Source organism: Orcinus orca, chromosome 3, assembly GCF_937001465.1.
Source record: "Orcinus orca chromosome 3, mOrcOrc1.1, whole genome shotgun sequence".
NCBI classification, from domain to species: domain Eukaryota; kingdom Metazoa; phylum Chordata; class Mammalia; order Artiodactyla; family Delphinidae; genus Orcinus; species Orcinus orca.
Genome location: NC_064561.1, coordinates 69,425,698 through 69,452,717, shown reverse-complemented (window position 1 = coordinate 69,452,717; position 27,020 = coordinate 69,425,698). Strand labels below are relative to the sequence as shown.

Sequence of the window (27,020 nt, the reverse complement as noted above, 5' to 3'; positions counted from 1 at the left end):
ACACTGACCCTTCATCATGCTAACCCCTGACCACTGCCAGTGCCCCCTCCTCCCCTCCCACTCCTCACCAGCCCTCAGGTTTTAGCTCAGCAGTCACTTCCCACAGGACATCTGCCCTGACATCTCAGAAATCCTGGGCTCCACAGCATTCCTGTCAGCCCAGCTCAGGGCTGGCATGTTTGCTCAGGACACTCAGCTATGAGGATGTAGGGAATGGATGGAAGATATGGGGAGTGGGGAGGGTCAAATGGCCAGAAAAAAACACAAAGCAAAGTGCACGGGAGGCAGGACAGGCCTGGGCACTCACCTTCTCAGTGACCAGGTCGTAGAGCAGAGTGACCACGCGCACGGCCAGCACCTCCATGCCCTTCTCCTGGACCAGACTCCTCAGCACCTGCAGTCCCCCCAGCTTCAGGAACTGCTGCTGGGCATAGGGGAAGTGTCGCAGTAAGGAGCACAGGGCAAACAGAACCTGGGGAGGCACAGATCCAGATGGGTGAGGGGCCACAGAAACTAGGCCTTGGGGCAAGCACCCAGAGGTGCCCCAGCTACCCCAGCCCAGGTCCCATTCTTCCCGGCCCCAACCACCACCCTTGGGTATAGCTCACCCCAGTACCCAGGGCTGTGAGAGCCAGGAGAGATATCAGACACCTTCAACACCACCCAGTGGACAAACGGAGGCCCAGGGCAGGAAACCAGGGTGTTGAACCTGAGACTGCACCGTGGGAGCAGGCCTCCAGACGCCTCACATACTGCTGTGCTGCTTTAGGTGAAGGGGACCTCTCCCCCTACGCCACCCAGCGGATGGCCACTCAGGCCCCCAAGGGTGACGTGTACAACCCGGAAAGGGACCCTTGTCTTTTAGGCTCCACGGGTGTGCTGGGGTCTGGGCGGGAAAAAGGCAGCAGAAACGCACCTTCTTCTTTGCAGTGAGAGACTGCTCTGTGGCCAGAACGACCAGCAACTTCTGCAAGGCTCCTCCCTCAATGGCCTCCACCTGGACCTTTGGGTTGCTGGAGGGGGAAGCACAGGAAAGCAGGACTTTACACCTACTCACCAACTTGGGGGCACGCCCCTGGGCCCAACCCAGGTAAGAGGGCTACCACCACAGCAGCCATCCCTGGGGAGGAACAAGGTGCACAGGGGGTGTTCCCACTCTGGACAAGCTAGAACTTATCTGGGGAAACAAAAACAAACTGGTGTAGGTCCACCTGGGTACAATGGCCTATGGCACAGACAACAGGGCCAAGGGCCCCAGGCCAGTGTCCACTCCCTATCAGCCAATGGGCTGGGGTGATCTGGGAATGGAAATCACCACTACCATTTTAAGATCCCTCTGATGCTGAAGGTGCTACTTCAGTGTCCCTCCTATGGAAAGCCTTCCTCCACGCTCCTCAAGCCAGCCTTACGTGCTTCCCCCTTCCATGATCCCAGGTGCATCACACTCTGGGGGAATCACTAACGATGTTCCCTTCAGGGTGTGTAGCTCCAGGGCCAGGGACCCCTTCCTCTCTCTCTCCTCCTGGGTGGAGCACACAGACAGTATAGAGTAAACACTTATGGGAGGGAGGCAGGCAGAAAGAACAACATCCAGGGAGCCTTTGCATCCCTGAGTAGATCCTAACCCAGCTGCCTCCCTGCTGGACTCTCCACTATGTGACAGCAGCTACTATGATTGTCCCCGTATCTCAGCACTCAGCACAGGGTCTGCCATGGCGTAGGGCCCTGGACAGTAAGGAGTGAATGAAGCAACATATGTGTACAACCATGACTGACTGCATCAACCAACAAACGGGCAACACTGAAACACAAAGAACCCAGAGCTGCCTCTGGAACGCCAGTCCCCATTCTGGGCTAGAGAAAGAGTGATGAGCTTGGGGCTTCCCTGGTGGCGCAGTGGTTGAGAATCCGCCTGCCGATGCAGGGGACACGGGTTCGTGCCCCGGTCCGGGAAGATCCCACGTGCACCGGAGCAGCTGGGCCCGTGAGCCATGCCCGCTGGGCCTGAGCGTCCGGAGCCTGTGCTCCTTAACGGAACAGGCCACAGCAGTGAGTGGCCCGTGTACCACAAAAAAAAAAAAAAAAAAAAAAAAAAGAGTGATGAGCTTTAAACAAATATTTCAGGCAAAGCGCTCATGGATGAAAGGATGGGGGTCCTGGAGGGTGAGATCTCCTCTAGGGCAGGGTGCCAGACAGGGACATGGCTGGGAACCCCTTACTTTCTAAGATCAAACTGATGATGAATTAAGGAGCAAGTGCCAAGCGCAGAGATCTGTGTAGTTAGGCCTTCGAAGAAGGTCAAGATTCCTTCATCGGCAGCGTATGAGGCCTCAGAAAAGAAAGGTGGCAGGCATGTAAAAAGCCTGAGACCAGCAGCAAGGGGAGAGGCTGGACCAGAGGTGAGACAGTGGCTGTCACCCTCACCCAGACAGCAAGCACACAGAGGGCACCCAGTCTCTTCTGGGCCCTGGCTGCCTTATCTTAGCATGGCCACCACAAAGTACCCTGGAGACCCAAAAAGCACCTGTTTCTCCTAACCCACAATCTTAGCAGGGGGCCCTCAGAACATCTTGGAGAGTAAGGCAGAGTACAGACAAATCAGAGAGTCGATTCCTGATCCAAAACCCAGAGAAAAGGGGAGGCAGGTAACAAGAGAGAGAGCACACTGCTGCTCACAGGAGAGGGCCTGGCACACAGCAGGCACCCCATACAAGCTGGCTGGATGGTACGGTAATGGGGCCCAAGTGAGTCCTTGATGGTCCACCCACTACTCCTACCAGGCCCCAGCTTCAAGGTTCGAAGCAGACTTAGCACATGGAGCCAGTTTTCCTGCTGTAAAATGGGAGGCGCCTGCATCCCTCTGCATCTTCTCTGCAAAAGGATGCGCAGGGTGGGTGCCGGCCTTTCCCACTGCAACTTCACTTGTGTCTGAGGAGCAGCCTGGAGATGCACTGGGGTCCCTGGGGAAGAAGCCTGACAGCTCCTCTCCAAATAGGAGGTGGGCGCCAATGCAGGGATTATGGAGCTGAGCCTCTTCCCTGCCCCCTGCTCCCCCAACTTGAGAAAGGCAGCTGCTTCGTCAAAGCGTGAGTTAATCAGGGCTGTCTCTGCCGTCATGTGTCTGAGGAACGCTCACCCACAACAGGCAGGGTCTAGGAAAAGAAGTCGACCACGCTGAGAAATTCACACAAACGTCAAACACAGTCTCCCAAGGAAGGGGGGCTGTGAGGCCCAACATCTCATCAGCCTCAGGAAACAGCACCTAGGAGCCCCATCCCCAGTGGGCCTGCAGAGCGGCACAGACAAGGCCCTCCAAAGACGTCATGTGAAGCTTCATCCTTGTCTACAGATCTGCTGAGAACAAGACCCAGAAACAATCACCTGGCTAACCCCGAAAGACAAGCTCAGAGCTCAGGAGCAGAGGGGCCTCCAAGGAGACCCAGCCTAAGCAGCTCCCAGAGTAGCAGCCCTGTCACTAACTTGGGCAGTATTGGGAGAGGGGAGAGACATGAATAATACTGGGACTCTGCCCACCCAGGTTTCACCTGGCAGAAGGGGAGAGAAGACTCAAACCCCAAAGGGAACCACAGCACAAACAAGAAAACAAACTACCAGGGGCAAAAGGGGAGGGCACATACTGTGTAGGCAAATTCCTAGGATCCTCCAGAGAAAGAATAAGCCAATGGGAGTAAACAAAAGATGCCAAAAGCCAAGAAGATATATGGCTTCCCCAGCATTTTGTCTATCAGAGCCCCAATGTGAGTTAGAAAGGGCCAGAAAGCACTGTCCTAGGAAAGATCTAGAGGCAAGGCACTGTCCAGGCAGTTGCTCAGAGAAGCCCCACGTGCAGAACAGATCCTTGGGGACACTCAGCCTGTTCTCTGCCACTCAACACTCAACAAGCCAGGCTCCACACATAGGAGAGACACCACACCACCGTATTCTACTTACAGGTTTCAGAGTGAATAAATGAACGGCTATGTAACTTTTAGGCTGTACCAGGTGGCTCTGAACCTAAGGTCTGTGGGGGTTCAGAGAAAGAATGTCTGGTCTGGAAGAGCCAGGAGGGCTGCCTGGAAGAAGAGAGACTGCAGAAGACTGGAGTACAAGTGAGGAAGACAGCCTGTGCACCAGACAACAGGCATGTGCTCAGGGAACAGCATGAGCATGTACAGAGAGGCAAGCAGACCATTCAGTGGAAGGCTGCCCTGAAGAATCATAGAAAACGGGGCTGAGGAGTGCAGCTGACTCCTGACACAAGGGCAGGTCAGGCTGCGACTGAGGATGAGGAGACACAGGACCCATACCCTGCCCAGCAAGTGGAACCTGCTCCTGCTTCTCCTTCCTCGACACACGCAAGGCAAAATGGGGAGTTGGAAACAAGCACTTCTAGGGCATACAGACACAAGAGAGGGCCCAGGAGAAGGGCCTGCCTCAGGACAGTGACCCCAGGGTGGGAGATGAGCTGGAGGGACACTCTGAGCCAGGCATAGCTCACGATTCCCAGGTCAGGCCGACTGTTACGTGGTGTGTGTCGGTATCTGCCCAGCATCCTTTCTTCCTCACCAGGCACTGACACCCCTTTCTTCCCTTCCACTGATGGCTGCCTCTTCCACTCCTTGTGGTCCTGAGGGGGCAGGCCCCAACCCCGCAGGGAGGGTTTATGGCCCAATACTGGCTCATCATATCTGCCCCCCACCAGGCCCTCCGTTGGTTGCCGAGGACTGGCAATCAGAGCTTTTCAGTCTTCTACACTGGAGTCAGGACAGAGAAGTTCTCTTCTTCACAAGGTAGGTAGGTTGCTGTAAGCCAGAAGCACCTATAGCCATGCCAATAGCAGCCAGGTCCCATCCCAACCCAAACCATCCCCATGGAGGGAAGCCATTTAGAGCAGGAAAGAATAGAACTCAAACACAGGAGAAGTAAACCAGAGAGAAAAAGGGAAAGCCTGGTGCCTTTTGCCACTTGCGAAAATCACTTTCATAAGGCAATGAATTTACTTTTTCACCTGCAGCAGAGTCCTGAAAACTTGGGTAAGTAGAGCAGGACCATGGGCCAAATGTGGCCTATGGCTGAGTGGGGCCAAGTGCAGCCTTAGCAGCCCTGGGCCCACACCCTGACTGGCGTAAATGAGGGAACTCACGTAACTCTGAGCTCTACCCCAGGCTTCAGGGCTTCAGTGGCTCCACGGACACATCAGGGGTTCCATACAATACCCTTCCGAAAAAAGCCTTTTAGCACCACCCAAAGAGGCTGAGAAAACACATCAGGAGGGTAGGAAAAACCAGGCTAGCATTTCCAAATGGCACTCAGTCCACCCAGGCAGGGACAGCAGAGAAGGGCTTTTCTTGAGCAATCTGCCCTAGAGGGGCAGACACCAACATGCTCTCAGAACCCCTCTCTCTCCAGGCAGCTCAGCCTTGGGCTCTGAATGCTCACTGCTATGTTTTGGGGGAAGAAATGCCCAAAATAGCTCAGAATGAGGTCTACAGAATGTGCCAGGGTGAAAGTCTGGAGAACTCTTGGTGAGAATCCTGTAAACAATGGCTGATGACCTTGGGCAAGTCCCTTCACTTCAGTTTCTTCACCTGTGAGGCAGAGCTAAAACTACCTTGAGTTAAAGATAGAATAGCTAACGAGTGCCAAAATGCTAGACAATACATTGTGACTGAAAGATTATAATTATAGTGGGTTTGCTACACAAAGAGGCCAGACCATATCCTTGAGAACACTGCTTTTATTCACCCCAGATGCCCCAGGCACATGTATGCTGGCCTCATCCCCCTCCTAGCCTACAGACTCAGGACCGGAGCTGTGGCCCACGCCTGAGGGTGGGGGTAGGGGTGTCTTGCTGGCTGGAAGATGGGTGTCCTGACAGCTGGGGATGTGAGTGAGTTGGAAGGGCAGGGGCCTGGCACGCCTCTCAGCGACATCAGTGGCGCTGGTGTGCTCAAAGTCAACAGAAGGATATTAAGGACGTAGCTCGTCTCCAATGAGATAAATGAGAATAAACCTTGTTCAGGGCTAAGCTGGCTGGACTGAATAAATACCATTAGCACTTGGATTACTGGGATGTTCACAATCAGCAGGCGAGTCAGCTGTCTGTGTGCAGAGGGATGGCAGCAGCTGCTACTCTGTTAATCTTGAAGGCGGGGGGCGGGCGGGGTGCACGCAGAAATGGAAGTGATTGCATTTGCAGAAACCAAACGCTCTGGGTCAGGGTGACTGATGTGGGCAATATGCCAAGGGTCAGAGGTCATATTTCAGCTAACCAAGCTGAGCAAGTGTCTAGGGAGCATTGAGGAGGTGGTGGAGCTGATCTCAGGGTGGCCAGGGGGCTCATGAGAATGCTGCCCACTTCAGATTCAGAAGCTGCCCTCCTCCTTCCCTGTCACTCAGGACTCACTACATAATGTTCATGAAAATGTGAACATTTAGTTGTTCTTAAAGCTATTAGGAATTTCAAGATGGTGAGGGCAGAGCATTAAATCAAACACAGGCCCTTTTCAGTGTGGGGTCCTCTGTAATGCACAGGGCCATGAAGCAGGCACTGCTGGCACCAGGGTGTGTGCACAGAAACAGGAAATGCACAGAAATCCTGTGCACAGGTGAATCAAAACAACAAGGGCTAAAAAGGGAGTTTGAATCAGTGGAAAAGGAGAAAAACAAAAAGGCAGAGTTTCAGGACGGGAAATAAGGATTAGGTTGACTGGTTCGACGGGGGCTGAGGAAATACTAAGGTGAAACCCCTGGTGCAGAGCCTGCGTCATCCGGAGTTTCAGTCCAAACCTAGATATCAGGCTTGTCCACGGCACACTGGGGACATGAGACACATGGGGTATGTGCCCTCTCATGAGTCTCTGCAATATTTCTAAGTAGGACAATTATTATTTCTTCTGTCTTCATAAAAGAAGAAAAAGCTACCATTGTTCTGAAATGCTCTCTGCGAAGATGCTGTGCAGTAGGGAAAGGGGGCACACCGCAGGCTTAATCATTTGTGATCCTGACTGGTGACACTGTGCATGCTCATCTTCTTGCCCAGAGAGAAAGATTCCTTCTCCGATGGCCTCATTTTGTTTGTGCCCTAGCGTGTGGCCTTCATCACCTGTGAAACACAAGGACTTGCTGGATGTGTACTCCTGAAATAGATTCATTAGGGATCTACAGTAGCCTGCCATCTAGGGATTAATAGGTTTAAGCATCTGTTAATCAAGATGTGGACAGTTACCAACTTAAATAAAAACAGAATAGGTTCACCAAAAAAATAAATGCCAAGTACAACTCTTCCACATGAAAGTGAAGCCCCCAGGAGAAACAAAACATCCAGCCTGTTACGAGCTTCATACCACCTAACTGTGGTGGGAACCACATTAGGCCCCTCAGAAGTTCTATGTGAACACTGGAGAAAAGAAGGAGAATCACTGGACCCATTCAAATACAGTCCCCAACCAGATGCCAGTCATTTAAGCAAATGTGGGACACCCACAGTTTACCACAATGATAAAGCTCACAACAGTATCTCTAGAACCTCTTTCCAGACACAAACACACAGAATGATAATCTTCCTACCTCTGGAGAGACAAAGGGGCCTCAGAGGAAGGGGCACTGAAGAATCTTCTTGACATCTGGTAGCTCTCAAACATAGCTCTGCATCATAATCACCTTGGGCATTTCCCCCCTCCCTTAAATCATTTCAGACTGGGCACTTAAAAACTACTACAGAGAATTATACAGAAAAATAACCTACAGAAAAGTTGCAAAATAAAAAAAGACTCCTATCAAGAGTCACCTGTTAACATTTTACTACATTTGCTTTCTCATTTTCTCTCTGTATGTTTATACATTTTTTCTGAAATATTTGAGAGTAAGTTGCAGAACTGATGCCACTTTACCTGTAAATGTATCAAGTGTGTATTTCCTAAGAACATAACCACAGTACAGTTATCAAAATCAGGAAATTAACATTGATACATGATCTATAGATATTCAGATTTTGCCAACTGTCCCAATAATATCCTTTTTAGAAAAATAATTTTGGTCCAAGGTCCAATCCAGGACTTACATGATGAATTGAGAAGCATGTCTTTGAATCTCCTTTAACCTTGACACACCCTTCCTTAGCCTGTCTTTGACTACATTGACAGTTTTTGTTTTTTGGTTTCTTTTTACATTGACAGTTTTGAAGAGTACAGGCCAGTTGTAGAATGTCCCTCAGCCTGAACTTGATGTTTTTTCCTGATTAGACTGAGGTAGTGTAGGTTGGCAAGAATGCCACAAAAGCAATGTCTTGTCTTTCTCGGTGCATCATATCAGGAGGCACATGATGTCATTCAGGCTCACAAGTAGCTGTGTTAACTTTGATTACTTGATCATGGTGGTGTCTGCCAGATTTCTCCACTATAAAGATATTATTTGTCCCTTTTGAATTGATAAATATTTTGTGAGGAGACTCTTTAAGATATGAAGACAGCCTGTTCCTCATCAAACTTTCACCCATTAGTTCTGGCATTCATCAGTAATTCTTATTTAAAATAATTAATACCATGATGTTTATCGAAGGATGATATTCAAACTCCATCATTGCTTCTACCTGTATTTGTTGGCACTCTACCTAAAAGAAGTTTTCCTTCTTCCTCACTTATTCATTCATTTATATCAGTATGGATTCTTATTTAATCTATGGGTTATAATCCAGTTCTATGATTATGTAAAATATACCTGATTAAATCTGAAAAAAAAATAGAGCCTTTTCATGTTGGTTTCTGTGTCTTTTTGACACATTTCCATCATTCTTTGAGCACCTCCATACTTTTTGGCACAAGATGTTCTTGTACAAGATATAGTACTTTTCCTGCACCTGCTGTGGAATAAGCCATTTTTCCAAGGAGCACTTCGGGCACTTTCTGAAAATTCTAACAGATTCTAACCCTTACCCTACACATACTGAATCACAGCCTCAGAAGATAGGGCTTAAACACCTGATTTTTCACAAATGCTTCACATGAGCCTTACCAGGAGGCCTGGCACTGATCTGAGAACCAGCATTTGGGATAACTAGATCCAATGCCCAACCTTTTATCCAGTACAGCATGTCTGATAACTGGCTGCAAGGTTGAAGATTACAGCAGTAGGGAGACTCATCCTTACGTTAGCTTTAAACTCTTCCAATTGCTAGAAAAACGTCTTCTGTTACCGAGCTAAAATCTGCTTTCATGAAGCTTATATCCACTGGTCCGAATCTGCCCTCTCAAAGTAGAGAGAGTCACCTGAACCTGCCCTGACAGGTCAGCCCTTCTGAACCTTAGAAGCCAAATGCCCAGAGAAAGATCCCCTCTCACAAATCTAACCTCATGGGATCCAGCAGTCATTCTTCATGTGACTCCTGAAATCCTTTGCCTTCTTGACAATGCTCTATGGGACACTGCCCCACGTACTGACGAATCCCTGCAGAGGTGGTATTCACACCTATCCACAGGACTCCCCCTGGGCCAACCCCTCCAGAGTTCAGTGGGCCCAGCCACGCTGACCCAAGGTCATCTGCCCCTAATACCTGAGGCACATCTAGGTTTTTGGCAGTAGTGTCACAAAACTGACTCAACACTGGGCCTGCCTAGGTCAAATCCCTGCAGGCTGTTCATATCACCCTCTGATGAGTCAAGTGTTCTCCAAAATGGCCCTGAATACAAGTAGAGAAGGTAAAAAGCAAGTTACAAATGATTCGGTGGACTGACACCATACCTTTGTTCCTGTGCGGTAAGACTTTTTTAAAAAACAAAACAAAACAAAACCACAAATATGGGTTATTTATAAAATTAAAAATCGAATAATAACAAAATTTTAAATGTTGCTTTGCTACCTGGGCCCTTCGTCCTAGCCTGTCACTATTCTTCTGGATCTTCATTCTGTCTGTCTATCATGTTGGTTATCCCTTCCGAATCTGTGTCATCTGCCCCCATGCCCTCACATGAGAACCTGAATGCAGGTTGGACAGGCAGAGTCTGACATGATCTCTTTCGCACATCACTACAGTGAAGGCTCTGCTGACACTTAACCACTTATAAACAAACCTTTATTAGGTCTGATTGTTAAAGACATGCGGATTTGTAGCTACTTGATCATCAATTTCTCTATCTGATCTATTTGATTATCATGAGATTCTGACAAATGCTTCTGAAATGCAGATTCCCTCTTTGTCTATAACAGCGGTCTAATCTCCTAGGTTGGCAAATCTTCCTGAAAAAAGAAATTAGAATTAGGAGGGAGCGTGAGAGTCTTCTGGGGTGCTGTTAAAACCCTATTTCTTGACTCGGGTGGTAGTTACATGGGTATGTTCACTTCAAAAAAGTCATCAAGTGGTACGCGTAAGATGGTTGTACTATTCTGTAGAAGGAAGGGCAGGAGGAAGGAAGGGATATTAAGCTTTAAATCAGTCTATTTTCATGGAACCCACACTAGCTCCAAGAGATCACCTCTCTTTAATCTCCATAAATGAAGTCTCAATAACTTGCCTTGTTATTTTGAAAAGCAAAACAGTTACCATCCTGCCTCCTTACTCCTCTCTCAGTGATGCTTAAACATTCACATGCACAGGTCTCATGATGATATCATTAAGTTTTCATTTGATGTTTCAGACCCTAACTAATTTTAAGAAGCAAGTGGCTCTTCTCCTTCCTCACACTTTTGGGCTGAAGTTCTTCTTAGCCATGTTTGTTTTACTCTTTCTGGAGGGAAGGCCATTCTTATTAAAAGAGAAGTTAGAGGCAAAATAGAAGAGAGGATGGTGATACCCTGTCATCTGCTACACTGAATCACCTGACTGCAGCAGCGGGCCCAACGCCTTCCCTGCCATTCCTCTCACTCTGAACAGTAACTGCTCAGGCAGGTTCTTTGTTCTAAGCATCCCAGGTTCCACCCACCTAGTATTCCTGACAGTGTTCTCAGAGATCTACACCTTTGTCCTCAGTTATAGGCCCCTTTATCATCTCTCAGACAAAAGCTCAACTCTAAGAGCTCCCCATGCGGCCTTGTTGGTCTGTTTAGGTGTCTCCTCTCTGTTCCTTGCAGTAATCACTTGTGACTATCTTAAGCGCATTTCATTGTTCAGACTATGAGTCATCCTTCCCTTCAAAGTTCTTGCCCAAACAACATATCTACTTTTTCCTGGACCTTCTAAAATCTGCTTTCTCCAAAACTCAGAGTTCTGCATTTCCCTTGGCTTCTCCAAACACAGCCACTTTCTGCTAAAGTTTCCAACACCTTCACTTCACCAAACAAATCCTTCGTGATGCTCAGAATACATTTTCAGTGAAGCCCTTTTCCTTAATCTTTTGAGAGATAAAACTGTCAGAAAAGTGAGTTAAGAATTAAAGCAATTCAAGAATTGATGAGAGTCTTGTTTTCTGCAGAAGGAGGTTTCCCAAAAGACCTATAGCACCACACCAACTTGCTTCTGCACCAAGTTTTATAATCTCAATTCAAAAAGCCTCTTCTGACTGTCATACAGAGTGAAGTAAGTCAGAAAGAGAAAAACAAATACCGTATGCTAACACATATATATGGAATCTTAAAAAAAAAAACAACTGGTTCTGAAGAACCTAGGGGCAGGACAGGAATAAAGACGCAGAAGTAGAGAATGGACTTGAGGACATGGGCAGGGGGAAGGGTAAGCTGGGACAAAGTAAGAGAGTGGCATGGACATATATACACTGCCAAATGTAAAACAGATGGCTAGTGGGAAGCAGCTGCATCCTATGGGGAGATCAGCTCAGTGCTTTGTGACCACCTAGAGGGGTGGGATAGGGAGGGTGGGAGGGAGACACAAGAGGGAGGATATATGGGGATATATGTTTATGTATAGCTGATTCACTTTGTTATACAGCAGAAACTAACACAACATTGTAAAGCAATTATACTCCAATAAAGATGTTAAACAAAAAAAGCCTCTTCTACACTGAGGGTAAATAGCTGACATCTTACCCCAGGGTGTGTCTGTTTTTTGGTGGGCTAGGAGCCAGTGATCTGGACTTTTGTTTTACCGTAAAGTCCAAACTCAGTAAGCAAACTACTGAGTAAGAGCTGCTCTGGAGTCAGAGAGACCTGAGTTCAAGTCCTAGTTCCAGCATTTTCAAGCTGTATGACTGCAATATGTTACTAAACTTCTTTGGACCTCAGTTTCTTCATCTATAAGATGGGATTAATAATATTTATCTCATGAGATTGTTGTGGGGATGAAGTGTGATAATATATAGAGATTAGCAGACTTCCTGACAAACACCAAGCATTCAAATAATAGTTGTTTTTATTGTAACACATTATACTCTTTAATGAAAATTACTATTTTTACCTTTCTGCTAAGAAAGGCAGAGTGCCTGGGTTTTCAGGCTTCTCAGAAGTGCGAGGGGTTACCTGTGGTAGGGGACAAAGAAGAATGTACCACCTCCCACTGAGTGGCCCTACATTCTCATTCTCAGCTCCTCTGGCTAGATAGGCAAAGCCAGTACAGGAAGAATTCATGGGGGAGAAATGTAATTAACAAGCTAGAGGGAGAGACAGGAAGGAAGGATCAAAGAAGCTAATTAGAACTGGCTAAAGGGAGGCCACAGAGTGGGGAACATGGAAGACAGAGAGCTAAAGAGAAATTATGTGTGGCCTATAATTATTCAACAAACATCTCCCAGTAATTGTCTCAGACAGTTTGAGGGAAGCAAGGTGGGGTCAACAAGGTTAAGCAGAAGAAAATTCAGGCTAAAATGTATGGGAGATTTTTCACAGTGAGGTTTATCAAGTTTATTAGAGAACACAAAGAGGGTGTTAGTTTGGGTCCTCTATACTAGCTAGAGGTAAAACTATCCCCCTAGGTGCCAAAGGCTGAGGGAGAGCAGAGCAGGCTGGTCCAGCAGGGTATGAGGGCCCCAGGGAAATCACCTGGCCAATCCTTGTTCCAAGCTGTAGGCAATACACCTTCTCAATAGGCCTTTAGTGGCTCAGGAAGGAGCTTCCTTACCCACTCAAATCTTGCTCTCAGGAGTTCTGAGACGTGTGCTAGGAAATCACTCACTTTTCCTTCCAACCTCCTCATCTCCTCAATTAGAGCCAATGGAATCAAGCAAGGCCTATTTTGCTTTTGCTACACAACTGTAGAAATGTTTACGAATGAGCCATCTCTCAATAGCAAAAGGAAAGGCAACAACCGTGGGATGGTCTATAGCAGAAAATGACAACATTGAAATGCTTCATTTCCAGGATTTGGAAGTAGTATAGACTACAAGTCTCTCTGCTGTGCAACATACACAACAAGTCCCCAAAATATCCTTTGTTTGCTAAGGTTCTGCTTAGATATTTAAGGTTTCTGACAGTTTAAATATGGTGAACAATACGGTGAACCATCCAAATAGTTTGCATCATTGGTATTTGGAAAGATCTTTGCGAACAATTAGTTCTAGTTCTGAGATACAAGAACAGCACCCAGGCTCCTGGTTTTCCATGGGGATGGGTCAACATGGCCTCCTTGGCCAGCGCCATTTCATGTGGCTTATCTCATGGCTTGAGTGAGCATGGGTTTCCTGCTCCTAGCCACTTCTGTCACATTGTAACAGAGGAGAAAATCGAACAGAGTGGGGTCTGCTGACTCCCCAGCCAGGCTCAGGGCTCACCAGGTCTCCTCCAGGTTAAGAAGGACACAGAGCTTCCCTGATGCAGAAACAAACCTGGGAGGCCTGGTCTTGCCCAAAGCCTTTACACCTGACTCATCAGACACTGGAATGGGGGCCTAAAAGGAAAGTGAAGACTTCCCATTCTGTGGAGATCTTCAAACACTGGAGAAAACCCCCAATTACTCACAGCTTCTGGAGACAGAATGATGGATGGTTTCGTTTGTGAGCATGCTATTTGTCTGAGGCTCTTTATCCAGTCAGCTGGTCGACAAATGCTGATTGGGCCCAGAGTGCACAGGGTCTTCAGCTAAGCATCTTAAGGCCAGAGCAAAGAATGAAAATAGTTCCTGTCCCTATTAGACAAAATTAACAGCTGACAGAAACATGCAGAGAGGCACTCTATTAGACAAGTAACTGTGCAAGAGGGTGGCTTCAATATTAGGTGTAATCTGAAAAATGGAGGGCTTGACCAGGAGGGTGTCCAGGAAGAATGACCTCAACAAGATCAAAAGTCACTCAGCTAGGAGGAGAAAGGCTAAAAGTCTGCATGTATTACCCAAGTGAATTCAGATAAAAATCTACTTTTATTTTCTTCAAAGAAAATGTTAAGAATCACCTTCCACAGACCCTTTTAACTCTTTTACTAATAAGTCATTAAAAGGCCTTCTGTTGCGATCATTCTAATGCCAATGAAAAAGTTACACTCATAAAATAGTTAATGTCAAAATGTAAATGGTTTGTTTAAGATTCAGCAATTGTTGCTGAATCAAACACAAAATCTCTATGGTTTGAATAGGAAGGGAAACAAAAGGCTTGACGATTTAGTGCTCATTAAAGCCTGTCTGGCTGAATTTTAGATTGCAACTTAAAAGAAAAAAACATTAAACCAGTTCAAGTGTGAACTGACATATGCACAGCAGTTTTCAGCTGCCTGCAAATGGGGCAAAGGCACAGTCTGGAATGTGACTTGAACATACCAAGGCTGTGGTTGGGCATGGCCCCATGTCCAGGGTACAGGGGTAGAGCCAGAGATGAGCAGAACCTGAGACAAAAAAGCACTGGGACACAGAGCCCAGGCTCCCACCAGGGCTTGAGTTCAGCACAGTGGAACAGACCAACCCCAGTTAGCTCTTTCCTGCAGGAAGGCTAAGGGGTTTGTGGACAGCCAAATTCTAGGCTGGGGCTCTTTTGCCTGGGAGAAGTGGGAAAGTGTAAGCTTTTTACACTTCCTCCCCTTTTCTGGCCTGGCTTGTCAGACACTTCTATGAAGCCACAGTGGGACTCTTGTCTTGATAAATCTGATTGGCTTTGTGACCCTCACAGACCTCAAGTCTGGTCTTAGAAATAGTCCTTTGTGGTAGGTTTGTGGGGTGCTGAGCAGAAACTTTGTCTAAATCCTCATGCCCAATGGGCTATAAAAGTGCTTAAAATTTTACCACCTGGGGTTTGTTTCTTTGAGTCTTAAAGATAATTCTGTCTTTCAGGGTCCCCTATTAAAATGCCACTGTCCCTGGGTTGGGAGAACCAGTCATGTGTAAGTAGGGTGACCACATAATTTATTGTCCAAACTGGGACACTTTTAAGAGTGGAAAAAAAGCACTATTAATTACTGCGCTGGGACAAGAGGCATAAACAGAACATATGGTCACCCTCTGTATAAGATTTTGTGTTAAGTTCTAAGAAAATACAAAGGTGAATAAAAAACTTGCACAGTCCTAGACCCTGGACACTAAGCTAAGGAGCAAAGGATACTGGGAACAGGTCAAGGTTAGGCACCCATGGAAGGGGGAAAATGACACCCCAGAGAGAAACATCACGGTAGAATACAAGGAGGCAGCCTCACAAAGGTAAAGACCACGGGCTCTGGAGCCAGACAGACCTGAGTTTGAATCTTGGATCTCCTTTCTGTATAACCATAATTAAACTATCTTTGCCCAAACTTCTTCATCTGTAAAATGAGAATTATTTCGTTGGGAGGATTAAATAAGGTATCCAATGTAACTGTGCCTGGCACATAATGTTCAATAGGTTGCATACTATTAGCATTATCAGGACCAGCCCTCTACTTAAAACCTCAGCTAGTTCTATACACGCCCCTGTCAGAAGGTGGAGGAGAGACAGGAAGACAGAAAAATACTGAAAGGGCAGACTGAGCTTCTCCTCCTTGCAGACTAACCCCTGAAGGGCCACTCCAGGGCTGAGTTCTCAAGGGCCTCAACTGCAGCAGCTCCTGAGGAGTGACCTGATGACCTGGCTGCCTTGCCTTCCTGGTCTTAGACTTCACACACTGACCCAGCCCAGCAGCTACAGCTCTACCTTGAACTCCTAGATGCACACGCCATCCGCAGTTCCCTCAGTGCAGACCATAAAGAGAAGGACCTTTCCAAAGTGAGTGAGCCCTGTCCTGACTGTCCAAGATAATGCTGTCTGTTGAGTAGTGGTACATTCTCCTGGGCCTCTTGTGACAATAGAAATGCAAAACTAAGGGCAGCACTGCACAGTCATTAGGAGAATGGATTCTGGGGTTCCACCATTTAATAGTTCTTAAGTGCCTTCCAAATGTTAAGTCACATAATCCTCACAACAACTCTATGGGGCAAATACTATTATTACCCCCATTTTACAAATCAATAAACTGAGTCATGGAGAGTTAAGCAGTTTTTTCCCAAGGTCACATAGCTAGTAAGTGGCAGAGGCCTGAAAGCTCAATAGGAGCTAAGAGACCTGGATTCCACTGGGGCTATACCACAAACTACCAGCTGAATGGCTATGAAAGAGTCCTTAACTTATTTGAACTTTACTTCTATTATCTGTCAAAAAGCTGTCCTACTTAACCAAGGGAACTGCTTTGAGTATCAAATGATACAGGGCAAGTGAAAGCACTTGCTTTTAAAAGTGTTTAAATATTATGATGCCACTGCCAACATCTGCCATCATTTAGTTTCGGAGAGCTGGACCCAGTATGAAGAAGAAGGAACCTGGTCCCGCACTATTCTCCTGTCCCTAGGACCCTGGACACTGGCTCAAGGTAAAGAAGGAATTATACTAATACAGTGGTTTTCAAAGTTGGTCTCTGGACCAGCAGTACCAGCATCACCTGGGAACTAGTGTGAAGTAAAAATTCTTAGGCCCCAACCTAGACTTAGTGAATCAGAAACTTGAGGGAAGGGTCCTAGCAATCTGTATTTTAAGAAGCCTTCCAGGTGCTCTGACACATGCTTAAATTTGAGAACTACTAGGCTAGAGTGTCCATGGACAGATGACAGGCTGGGCTGTCCAGCCCTGGCCAGGAAAGGCCTGCTTCAGGGGCCTAAGGCAGAGCCCAGCTTTTGCAAGAAGACCCAGGCCCTGAGGGCCACTGCCAAGAAGATGAAAAGCTCCCAATAAAACCCAGACCTACATGGCCACACTGATCAAAATACAATAAAGAAGAAAGTGAGAAATCTGACAAAAGAAAAACGCAGCTTCAGTGGGGACAAAATACAACAATCTTCTGTAGGAGATGAGAAGCATAAGAGGGATGTTAGATGTTCAAAGAACCAAATGTCGAAACGACAAAAAATACAAGAATAAAGACAAAGCGCGGCTATCAATGCCACATGGGCCTCCGTCTAAGGATGGCAGTAGCAGGAAACATCACTCCCCCCAAGCCTAAGCCTGCTCTCCCCCACCCCCAACATGACAGTCTATATAAATAGTCTTGAGGAAAAAAATACCAGCAATTAGTCATTGAATCCTGCTTGTTGGAATGAGGAAAAGCTTGTGAAAAGTCACCAGAGGCTCTGGTGAGAAAAGCTTGGCTAAGGAGGCCATGCAGACTGAGGGCAGGAGCAAGATCATTAAAGGAGAAGGCCTGTGGGGTGTTCCTGGCAGTCTTTGATGCCTGCCAGGTCTTACCTGGAAGGAAAAATGGAGGGCCCAGCCACAAGGCTATAATGAGCTCCAACCTGGGCCCATAACCAAGTCAGAAGACCATTTATGTGGGCTTGGGCCAGAGGCGGGTGGGTGGGCGGGGGAAGGAGTCCTCAACCCAGGGTAGCAGACCCAGCCCTGGGCTGTGGTACCTTGGAGGATGAAGCAGTAGAACACAGAGCCTCTGACCAAAGGGCCTCCACACAGAAGCCTATCTAGCTACATACAGGTCGTCTCCCAGGCACTGAGGAATCAGCAAAGTAGCCTCAGTGCTTCCATTCAGGAATCTGCTGAAAATGATCCCATGTAAGGACCAAAAAATGGACCTCCTCCTGCAACGAATTTCTCAACTCAAACGTTCAATGTTCGCTACTGTCTCTTGCCTGGAGTGTCCTCCCCCCACCACTCCCCATCCCTGGGCCCAACTTCATCAGGCTAGTTCCTATTCCTCCAGGTCTCTCTCCAACCATCTCCTCAGAGAAATCTTCACTGACCACCTGACCAACACAGGGCCCCTGCTATGCATTTCTGGGACCCCTTTCCCCTTCATAACACTCAACAGACTTGGTCAAAGTCTGTTTCCCCTACTAAACCGTCACCACCCTCGAGGACATGGACTATGCCTTGCTGCCTGTTCACCTGTAACCTCACTCTCTAGATGGTCTAGCCCAGTGCCCAGTACTCAATTAGTAGGAGCTGCCTAAAAGGATGAGGCTGGCTTGGTGTCACTTCGCTGCTGGGACACTGAGGCCTAGATGGTCCAGCCCCACAAGCAGGTGTGTGGATGGGTTGGACACACGACCTCCCTCCCTTTCTGAGCAGCTTACCCACTCCAAGAGCTCACACAGGGCAGACCCCAGTTAATGTTCTAAATTTTGTCTTCTTTTCCCTTCCTCCTCTAGTTTGACTCCTTAACCAACTCCCTGTGTGTCCCCATCGCCACGCATTCCCAACTGCTTGAGAAAAAGGATATAGTAGAGGTGTTCGATGACCCCTGGGGTACCCCTTCTGGGAGTGTCTGTATTTGCTCACAAAGAGGGGTAAGAGATGTATTTAAAAACCAAGAAATTAATTCCCAACAGTATTAACAGAATTTTAGGCAGCAGGAGAAAAAAAAATTGGGGAACCAGGGTCCTCCACATGGTTCCTGAAATCAATCTCTAATAGGTAACTTCCATTTGTGCTGTGTCTGAGATCAGCCCTGACTCAATCCTAATGTTAGGCACCACTTGCCAGCCATGGCGAGGCAGTCACAGACATGTCTGCAGGTGGCTACTGTCATGTCCTTTCAGCCCAACCTCACCTGGCTGACCTTGAAAACAGCCCTCTGGCTAAAGACCAGAAACCTAGGCTACAACTTCTGCTTTCATTTCTGGAACCCTAATAACAATCCAACTTTCCAAACCAATGTCAGGTCAGCATAGCATCAGAGGTGGTTCCTTGGCCACTCTCCTCCTTCTGCAATACTCCAAGCTCCACCAACCTCTGTTCCACCTAAGAGCTACCCACAGTCAGCTCTGCCAGGGGCCCTAATAGACTGACATGCCCTATAGGGATCCATTGAGAAGGTGGCATAGAGCCACACAGAGGAGCACGAACACTGTAAGAGGGCAAGGTCAAGTTAACAAATATCACACAATGAGAAAGAACTGCATGAACTGCAGTGGCATAATGTAGCATAACAGATGGATAATTTGATTTATTCTAAGATCTGTAAAAGTAAGTAATTAAAAATATGGAACAACGAATCTGCCACAGAGAGACACCTAACAGCCTCACAAGGGCCCTGCAGCTGGCACAAGCAGCCTGGGAAAGAAGCAGTGGGCAAGGAACCTCTAACACTGCCCTGATGTTTTAGGGACAATAAATTCAGCACCAGCTCAAGCTGGGCACCAGGGGACAGCCCGATTTCAGAGGGAAATAGTCAGACTCACAGCTGCAAACAGCATTGTGCCACAGGAGTATGGTTCCCTGTCTACATATGGAAGACAGGAGCTTAAGGTAGACTGATAAACTCCCCATCACTGACATGTTTGGCAAGTCCCCTGCAAAGCGAGACTGACAGATTGTATTTATCTCTGCAGAAGCAGAGGAAGGAGATGAAAAATGCATGCACGGATGACAAGATTAACTGACACCAAGAGGCAGCCTGGGAGACCCAGGCTCAGGTCTCTACCCTCCTCCCATAGGTTGGCAGTAGATGGTGAGGGTGCCGTTACCCACATAAGAAACATGAAGTGAGCACCCAATGTGTGTGAAGCACAGTGTTCCGCACAGAGTCCCAGCAATGAAGCATCTTCCCTGGACATGATATTAGCTATTTGGAAGCAAAGAGTTAGATCAATTGGAAGCTGTTTTCTATTAGTCAGGACTCTTTTTTTTTTTGAGGCACCAAAACTGAATTCAGACTCATCTAAGGGAAAAACTAAGTTTGCTGGGCCCCATCATGGAAAATGATGACAAAAATAAAAGGACAACTGAGTCCAGAGGCTCAAGCAACATGCCAGGCCCTCTCTCAGGCTGCAGGCTCTGCTTTCCTCTCTAGATGAAGATGCATTCTCAGGGAAGGATGAGTCTGATGGCCACTGGTAGCCCCTAAACACATCAATCCCAGCATAAACAATTCTTCCTCTCAAACGGTATAGAATTCCAGGGCAGGACTTTGGTCCTCCCTCTGTCACATACCAATCCCCGGGACAGTCACAGTGCAGACGGAGGAGGCACTATGAATAGCTAGTCCAGGTCATATGACCAGCCCTAACTGGGAAGGGAAGAGGTGGGTCACAAAGATTAACAGCCTTACCTGACCACATGGTTCTGATAAAGAGTTTCCCAAAGGAAAGAAGATGTTTTCCAAAGGAGGAAGATAGAAGAATCTTTCGAGAGACCAAAAACAACATAAATCAAGAAGAGCCTTCACAGCTCACCACACTGTTTCATACCAGCTCAAGCCATAATACTAGATAATAATTGGCTGTTTGGGGCTAGATTGGGGGTCATCCCAGGTATGTAACAGTCTGGCTGGGGTCCTCCTTGCAGAGATCCAGTTTGGCCCTACCAACTTTGAATGCTCCAAAGGGCCTGCTGCTTGTCCCTTTAACAGCAGCCCGTCCTTGCAGACGTGTCCCCATGGCCCAGGCACAAGACCGTGTGGACACCAAGCAGCTTCATACTTAGGAAACTCACACAGTACTAAAGCATAAAGCCTCCAGGCAGCCAACTCCTTGGATGTTTTCTTTACCCACTAACTTGAATCTCCTTCCCATAGCACCAACCACGTAGAATAACGCCCACCCCCCTGCCCCCCGCAACCTGGAAACCTCAGCTCAGCATCTTTGATAAGGAGCCAAGAATAAGGATGAGGCTCGCTTCAAAACCACTCCCATTTACATCAATGGCTCCACAGGGTGGCTCTCTATTCCAAGATATTCCTACCTCCTGGAGAAGGGAAGCAGGCATTTTAGGTACAGAAAGAGAAAACCCACCATATCCCCACTGCCACAAAAGCCACCACTTGCTCAGCGCCTAGCACAAAGTGCTCACATTGGGGCTCTCCCCCTAATCTGACTCGAAGGACTAGAGTCCCTGGCCTTCCTCACCTCCAGAGCCCACTGTACACTCCTCTAACTCCCTAATCAGGCCCCAGCCAACAGCCTCAGTCATCTCTCTGGCTAATTATCAAAGCTAATTATCCCCTTCTCAAAGGACTCTGAGAACTCATATCTCCTTTAGCCTACACATATCACATTCTTCCTCCAAAGGCCCAGATTGAGCTCTGTCAGGGTCCCTGGGGAGAGGTGAGACATATTCAGGAGACCCCTTTGTTCTAAGGCCAGATGGGGACATGAGATCACAGGGACCTTTGGGAGCCAGATCCAGCAGAGGCATCTTTAGGCCATCAGCTCCCAACTTCTGCACATTCTCGAGTCATTCCAACAACTTCAATGACCTGAGGCCTGCCTGAGCAGTGATGCTGGCCAACACGGGGCTACGAAGTTCTTTCTGCCCCTGAGGCCTTCTCTAGAAATGCAGGAAAATGAAGCTTGGCTCCCACATGGAACGGCTAAGTGCTCTGGCCGTGCCTGGTACTTCGGAGCCACGTTTGAAGGTCTGGCCCAAGGCAGCTACACTGGCCTCAGATGTAAAAACCTCCAGCCGGGCTGAAAAGCAGCTTTGCCCACAGACAGGCCCTCTGGCCCAGAGCTCCTTGAGCTGGCTCTGTTCCTGCTCCACACACACCGCAATTTACTGCTGCTGTTAAAAGCCCCAAAGACAAAAATGTTCCTGCCTCCACTTTGTCCCTGCCCCTCCTAAGCACACGCTGGAACCAATCACCAGTCAAGACCTGGAGTAACTATGAACCCCAAACTGAGCTCAAACAACTTTTCTTGATTCACAATCTAAATGAAAGTTGTTTGTTTGTTTTTTTTTAACTCAGAGAAACAGTTAAACACCAACTAACCTTTCTCACCCCCTTCAAAATTACTGATCTTGGACAAACCACATACATCAAAATAGTATCTGGATCAAGAGTTTAATCCTCTCCCCCAGAGCAAAGAGGGGTCTAGGTGGGTAACTTCAGGGTAACCCTGGGTCTAGCAGATGCAGGGGAAATGGTTCCTGGGTCCTGAGGGAAGGAAAAGAGAGAGGGATAATAACAAGAGCAGGAGGGAGGACAGCAATCACGGGGCTAAGGCACTGGTGACTGGGGATAGATCTGTGCTTGTTTAGCTCCAATAAGGAGAACAAGACTCTAAGAGAGCCTGGGCCATGATATTCACGAATAATGTCTCGCTGGCCACCTGGCTGAAGGGATCTGAACAAATGCTTGAGTCCACTCCAAAACTCAAGCCAATTAAAGGTTACATACCATAACGATTCAAAGGGCCGATTCCAGCAACTTCTCTTACATGTTTTAAGTTCACTGTATCTTTTAATTAGAAAATGATATAAGCTCATGGTAAAAAAATTCATACAGTATAAAAGGTGCAAAACAGAAAAGTTCCTCTACCTCATAACCTCATTCCTCATACCCTCAGACATAAAAGCTGATTTTTATATTATGTATTTATATGCACTATAAATTTATAAATAAATCTTCACTCAATTACTTTTTATATGAATGGATCATTACAGTACATGCTATTTTCAATGTTGAGACCCTACTTTACAGAAAGGAGAGGCTCCTCGAGTCTCCTAATGCAGTCCCCTGATGCCAAACAGAACAGCAAATAGAAGGAAAGAGGGTGGTCAATCATATTTTAAAAGACTCCGGGAAGATCTAACATTTCAGAGTTGGGAATTCCCTGGTGGTCCAGAGGTTAGGAATCCACGCTTTTACTGCAGCGGGGCTGGGTTCGATCCCTGGTCAGGGGAACTAAGATCCTGCAAGCCACATGGCACAGCCAAAAACAAACAAACAAAAAAACACTCCAGAGTTAAATTTAAATCCAAAGAGTTCCTCAGGGAAGCATGACCCTTGACTCCAATAGGGCCTCTCCCTCTGGTCCAGGTGAGAGAAAAGGTGCCTTGTAAACCATTCCTCCCTGGCTCTCCCACTCTGCCATTAGCAGCTTGCTCTGCTCTACAGCCTCCATGCTCTTCTAAAACATCACCACTGGCAGGGCTGAGCTAACTGAGAACAATAGGAGATGACCTCATGGCCTTCACATTCTAATGCCAGCTCTCAATTACTTGTACTGTTGAATAACTGAAAGAGGAGAATAATCCACTCAGCTGATGTGAGAAGCTGGCCAGGCACACAGATTATCTCAGAGTGAATTATTCACACTAGATAATTGGGAGTTGCCCAAACTTCTATTCGTGGTTCAGGCATCACATGGAAGAACATTCAAGCTGGAAAGTATGAATGCTGGAGGAGGGATGGAGACCTCCCTCCTAGGCCCAGAGTCCCTTTGTGTTGCTGGGTAAGTCACTGCCCCTCTCTTGGTCTAACTTAGGGTCAAAGAGTATAATAATGATGATGAGATTGATGTTAATAATATTATTAGTGACAGGTCTTATTGTATTTGTTTACCACGTGCCATGCTCTGTGCTTGGAACTTTATTTATGCTGTACATACATTATTTCATTTAATCCTCACAGTGAGTCAGGGAAGCATCACTGTGTTCTCCACTTCTCAGCTGAGGAAGCTGAAACTTAGATAGGTTAAGTAACTTGTCCAGGATACAGAGTGTCAAGATGCCTGTCTATCCAGAGCCCAGGCTCTTACCCAAGAAGCTCTTCTGCCACCCAACTCTTACCTCTCCCACTTTGTAAGGGAGAGTCTTCCGAACATGTGAAACTATAAGGAATGAAAATAGCCCTTTTTTAGTGTAATACCTTCTACCCTCATCTTGAAATGACTGGATTTCAATTTACCAAAAATGCCCCCCTCCTCTGAAAGCTTGTAGGAAGAGGCTGGTTAACTGGTCAGTCTACCTCAAGAAATCTAAATGCACAAACCCTTGACAGAGTTGTAATAAAGCAGTCTTCTGTCACTCACTTCAGCTATCATCATGATCAAAGACTGAAAAATCAAACCACTGTCCTCCCCGACATGCCACAACTTCAGCAATGAGGCAGCTCAGCACTGTGCGGCTGGAGCACGGGGAAGGTCGTGGGGCCTGCAAGCCACAGTGAGCGCCGCCTGCCTCTCAGACAGGCACCCACAAAGTGCCTGGGCCAGGCCCTGGATGCTTGGGATTCCCCCAGTGCCTTTTTAGGAAAGCGTTCTTGGTGCTCTAGGTGTGGTAGCCAGTCTCCGAAACGGCCACCAACAATCCTTGCCGTCTGGTATTTATACCTTTGTATAGTTCCCTCTCCCACTGAATCACAGCTGATCTGTGTGACCAAATGAATACAGAGGAGGTGGTGGTGATGAATTCTGAGGCTACATCATAAAAGGCACTGACACTTCTGCTTTGCTCTCTTATGTTGTTCGCTCTGAAAGGAGCCATGGGGATATATGAACAGCCCTATGAAGAGGCTCACATGGAGAGGAACTGAGGCCTCTAACCAACAACCAACAGCCAGCATCAACTTGTCAGGCATGAGAGCTGGAAGTAGATTGTGCAGCCCCAGTCCCAGCCAACATCTTGACTACACTTCAAAATTTGTGACCCACAGAAACTGTGAGAAATAATAAATGAATACTGTTGCTTGCTTTAACTCACTAAGTTTGGAAGTAATTTGTTATACAACAATAAAAAAAAAAACTAACAATCAACAAGAAGGAAAGGAGAGAGACATTTCACAGCGTTCTGTTTCCTGCAAGTGACACATCGTTGGAAGAACTGGGTGCGGTGTCAGGGCCACAGGCCAGCAAAAGCCCTGACTAAGCCCATAACATCCAGAACACTATACAAGATAGGACAATCACCTTTTTGGCCCATATATCCCAGCTCTCCAGCTAAAAAAAAGCTTGCAGAAAATACAATGCCCATACCTCTGCCTCCAGTCAGGATAACAGTAACAACAATAATAAAGCTACCATTACTGCCTGCCTAGCATGTGCTAGGCACTCTCTTTACATTATCTCCCTTACTCTTCATAATAACTCTCTATTATGTCCTTTTGATGTCATTTCAACTTTCTATATCACATATTACTTTAATGTTTGGAAAGCTTATACTGAGCATGCATTTCTTTGAGTCATACAAAACAATACATATGAAATTTAAAAAATATATTTGCAGAGCAAGCAAAGCACTAATGACTATGTGCCATCCACTGCCTTCCCCAGAGAAGTGTCCTGAGCTGACTCTCTGAGTTAATGTTTGGGTGAACAAAGAGAATATAATAGCAGTTAACACTCTGATCACTACCTGCCAGGCATTCTTCTAAGTGCTTTACAAGTATTACCCCATTTAATTCTCTGTAATAACCAACCTTAGGTAGGTTGGTTATCCCCATTTTACACATAAGGAAATTGCTTGAGAGATTACATAACTTGCCCAACGTTTTTCAGCTAACGAGTAGTGGAGTCCAGATTCAAATCCAGGCCATATTGCTCCTGTCTTATGTTCTAACTCACCACATCACTGGCCTCTCAAGAGATAACCTGGAACTGTAAAAAGTTCGTTCCAACCCTGCCCACTGGGTAGTGGGACTTCAACACAGCACCCTATGTTGCTTACCATCCAGCCTGTCCTCAACCGCAGGGGAAGAAAGTAGGTATGCTGCTAGCTGGTAGAGGCAGAAGGATTGCCCTACTCATCTTGGGGCCAAGGAACTAGGGCCAGAGCCAGCCCCAGCACTGGAAAACCAAGGAGACACCATGGTCCTGAATATGGAAAGTGACAACCACATGATGAAAGTAGCCACATCCATGGAGAAACATAGAAACTTTCTTATTCCATTTTCTAATCTGGAGAGCAATAATCTTCCAGGTTATGAAGGGCTATCATGGCCATGAGATCTACCACCCAGAATCCTGATGAGAAGGGATGACTTGAACAAGACACCAAGAAGAACCTCCTACCATGAGAGGTGTAAGATTACAAGACAGGAGGCTCTACATTCTGAAAACATGAAGAATTCCTTCCCACAAGGCAATCAGAAGGATCACTCAAAAAATGTAAATCAGATCTTGTTACTCCCCTGATTAAAAGCTACCAGTGGCTTCCTATTACCCTTAGAATAAAACCCAAATATATCTTACCTTGGTCTCTAATGCACTGTTAACTTCCCCAACCTCAATTCTTAGTCTCCCACTCCACTCAGGCAACAATGGCCTTCCAGCTGCTTCACCAACTGGCCAAGCTTGTTCCTGCCTCAGGGTCCTTGCACTGGCTATTCCTCTGCCTAAAAAACTCTTAGCCTCATGTGTGCATGGCTGACTCCATCTCGACATCTGAGTTGAGGCCAGAAGGACATCTCTTGAGAAAGGCCTCCCTAACTAACCCTTCTAAAAAAACATAATCCTATTTTATTTTCTTCATAACACTTATCACTGACTTTTTCTTTTTTTCTTTTTGGCCGCGCCTCGCAGCATGCTAGATCTTAGTTCCCCAACCATGGATTGAACCCATGCCCCCTGTAGTGGAAGCGAGGAGTCTTAACCACTGGACCACCAGGGAAGTCCATCACTGGCTTTTTAAAATAGCTTAATTGAGATATAATTCATATACCATACAATTTACCCATTGAAAGTATACAATCCAATAGCTTTTTAGTATATTCACAGAGTTGTGCAACCATCACTACAATCAATTTTAAAACATTTTCATCACTCATCCTCCCCCCAAAACCCATATCTATTAGCAGTCACTTCTCATTTTTCCTAAACCCCCACCCTCCCAGGATCAGGCAACCTCTAAATTCGTTTCTGGCTCTATAATTTGCCTAGTCTGGCCATTTCATATAAAGGGACTCATACAGTATGCGGTCCTCTGTGACTGGCTTCTTTTATTTAGCATGTTTCAAAGTTTCATCCATGTGTTTCATGCAGCAGC

At 46.8% G+C, this 27,020-nt stretch overlaps 1 protein-coding gene across 6 annotated transcripts in view; it reads right to left on the bottom strand.

Annotated features, from left to right (window-relative positions):
- SIL1 (SIL1 nucleotide exchange factor) overlaps window positions 1-27,020 on the bottom strand; it is a 305,088-nt gene that overhangs the window by 4,133 nt on the left and 273,935 nt on the right. For all 6 annotated transcript variants that reach the window (XM_049708080.1, XM_049708077.1, XM_049708079.1 and 3 more), the window contains 2 exons: window positions 917-1,013; window positions 308-472 (listed from right to left, as the gene is read on the bottom strand). In XM_049708080.1, the coding sequence (XP_049564037.1) occupies window positions 308-472; window positions 917-1,013 (262 nt within the window). The remainder of the gene's footprint in view (window positions 1-307; window positions 473-916; window positions 1,014-27,020) is intronic.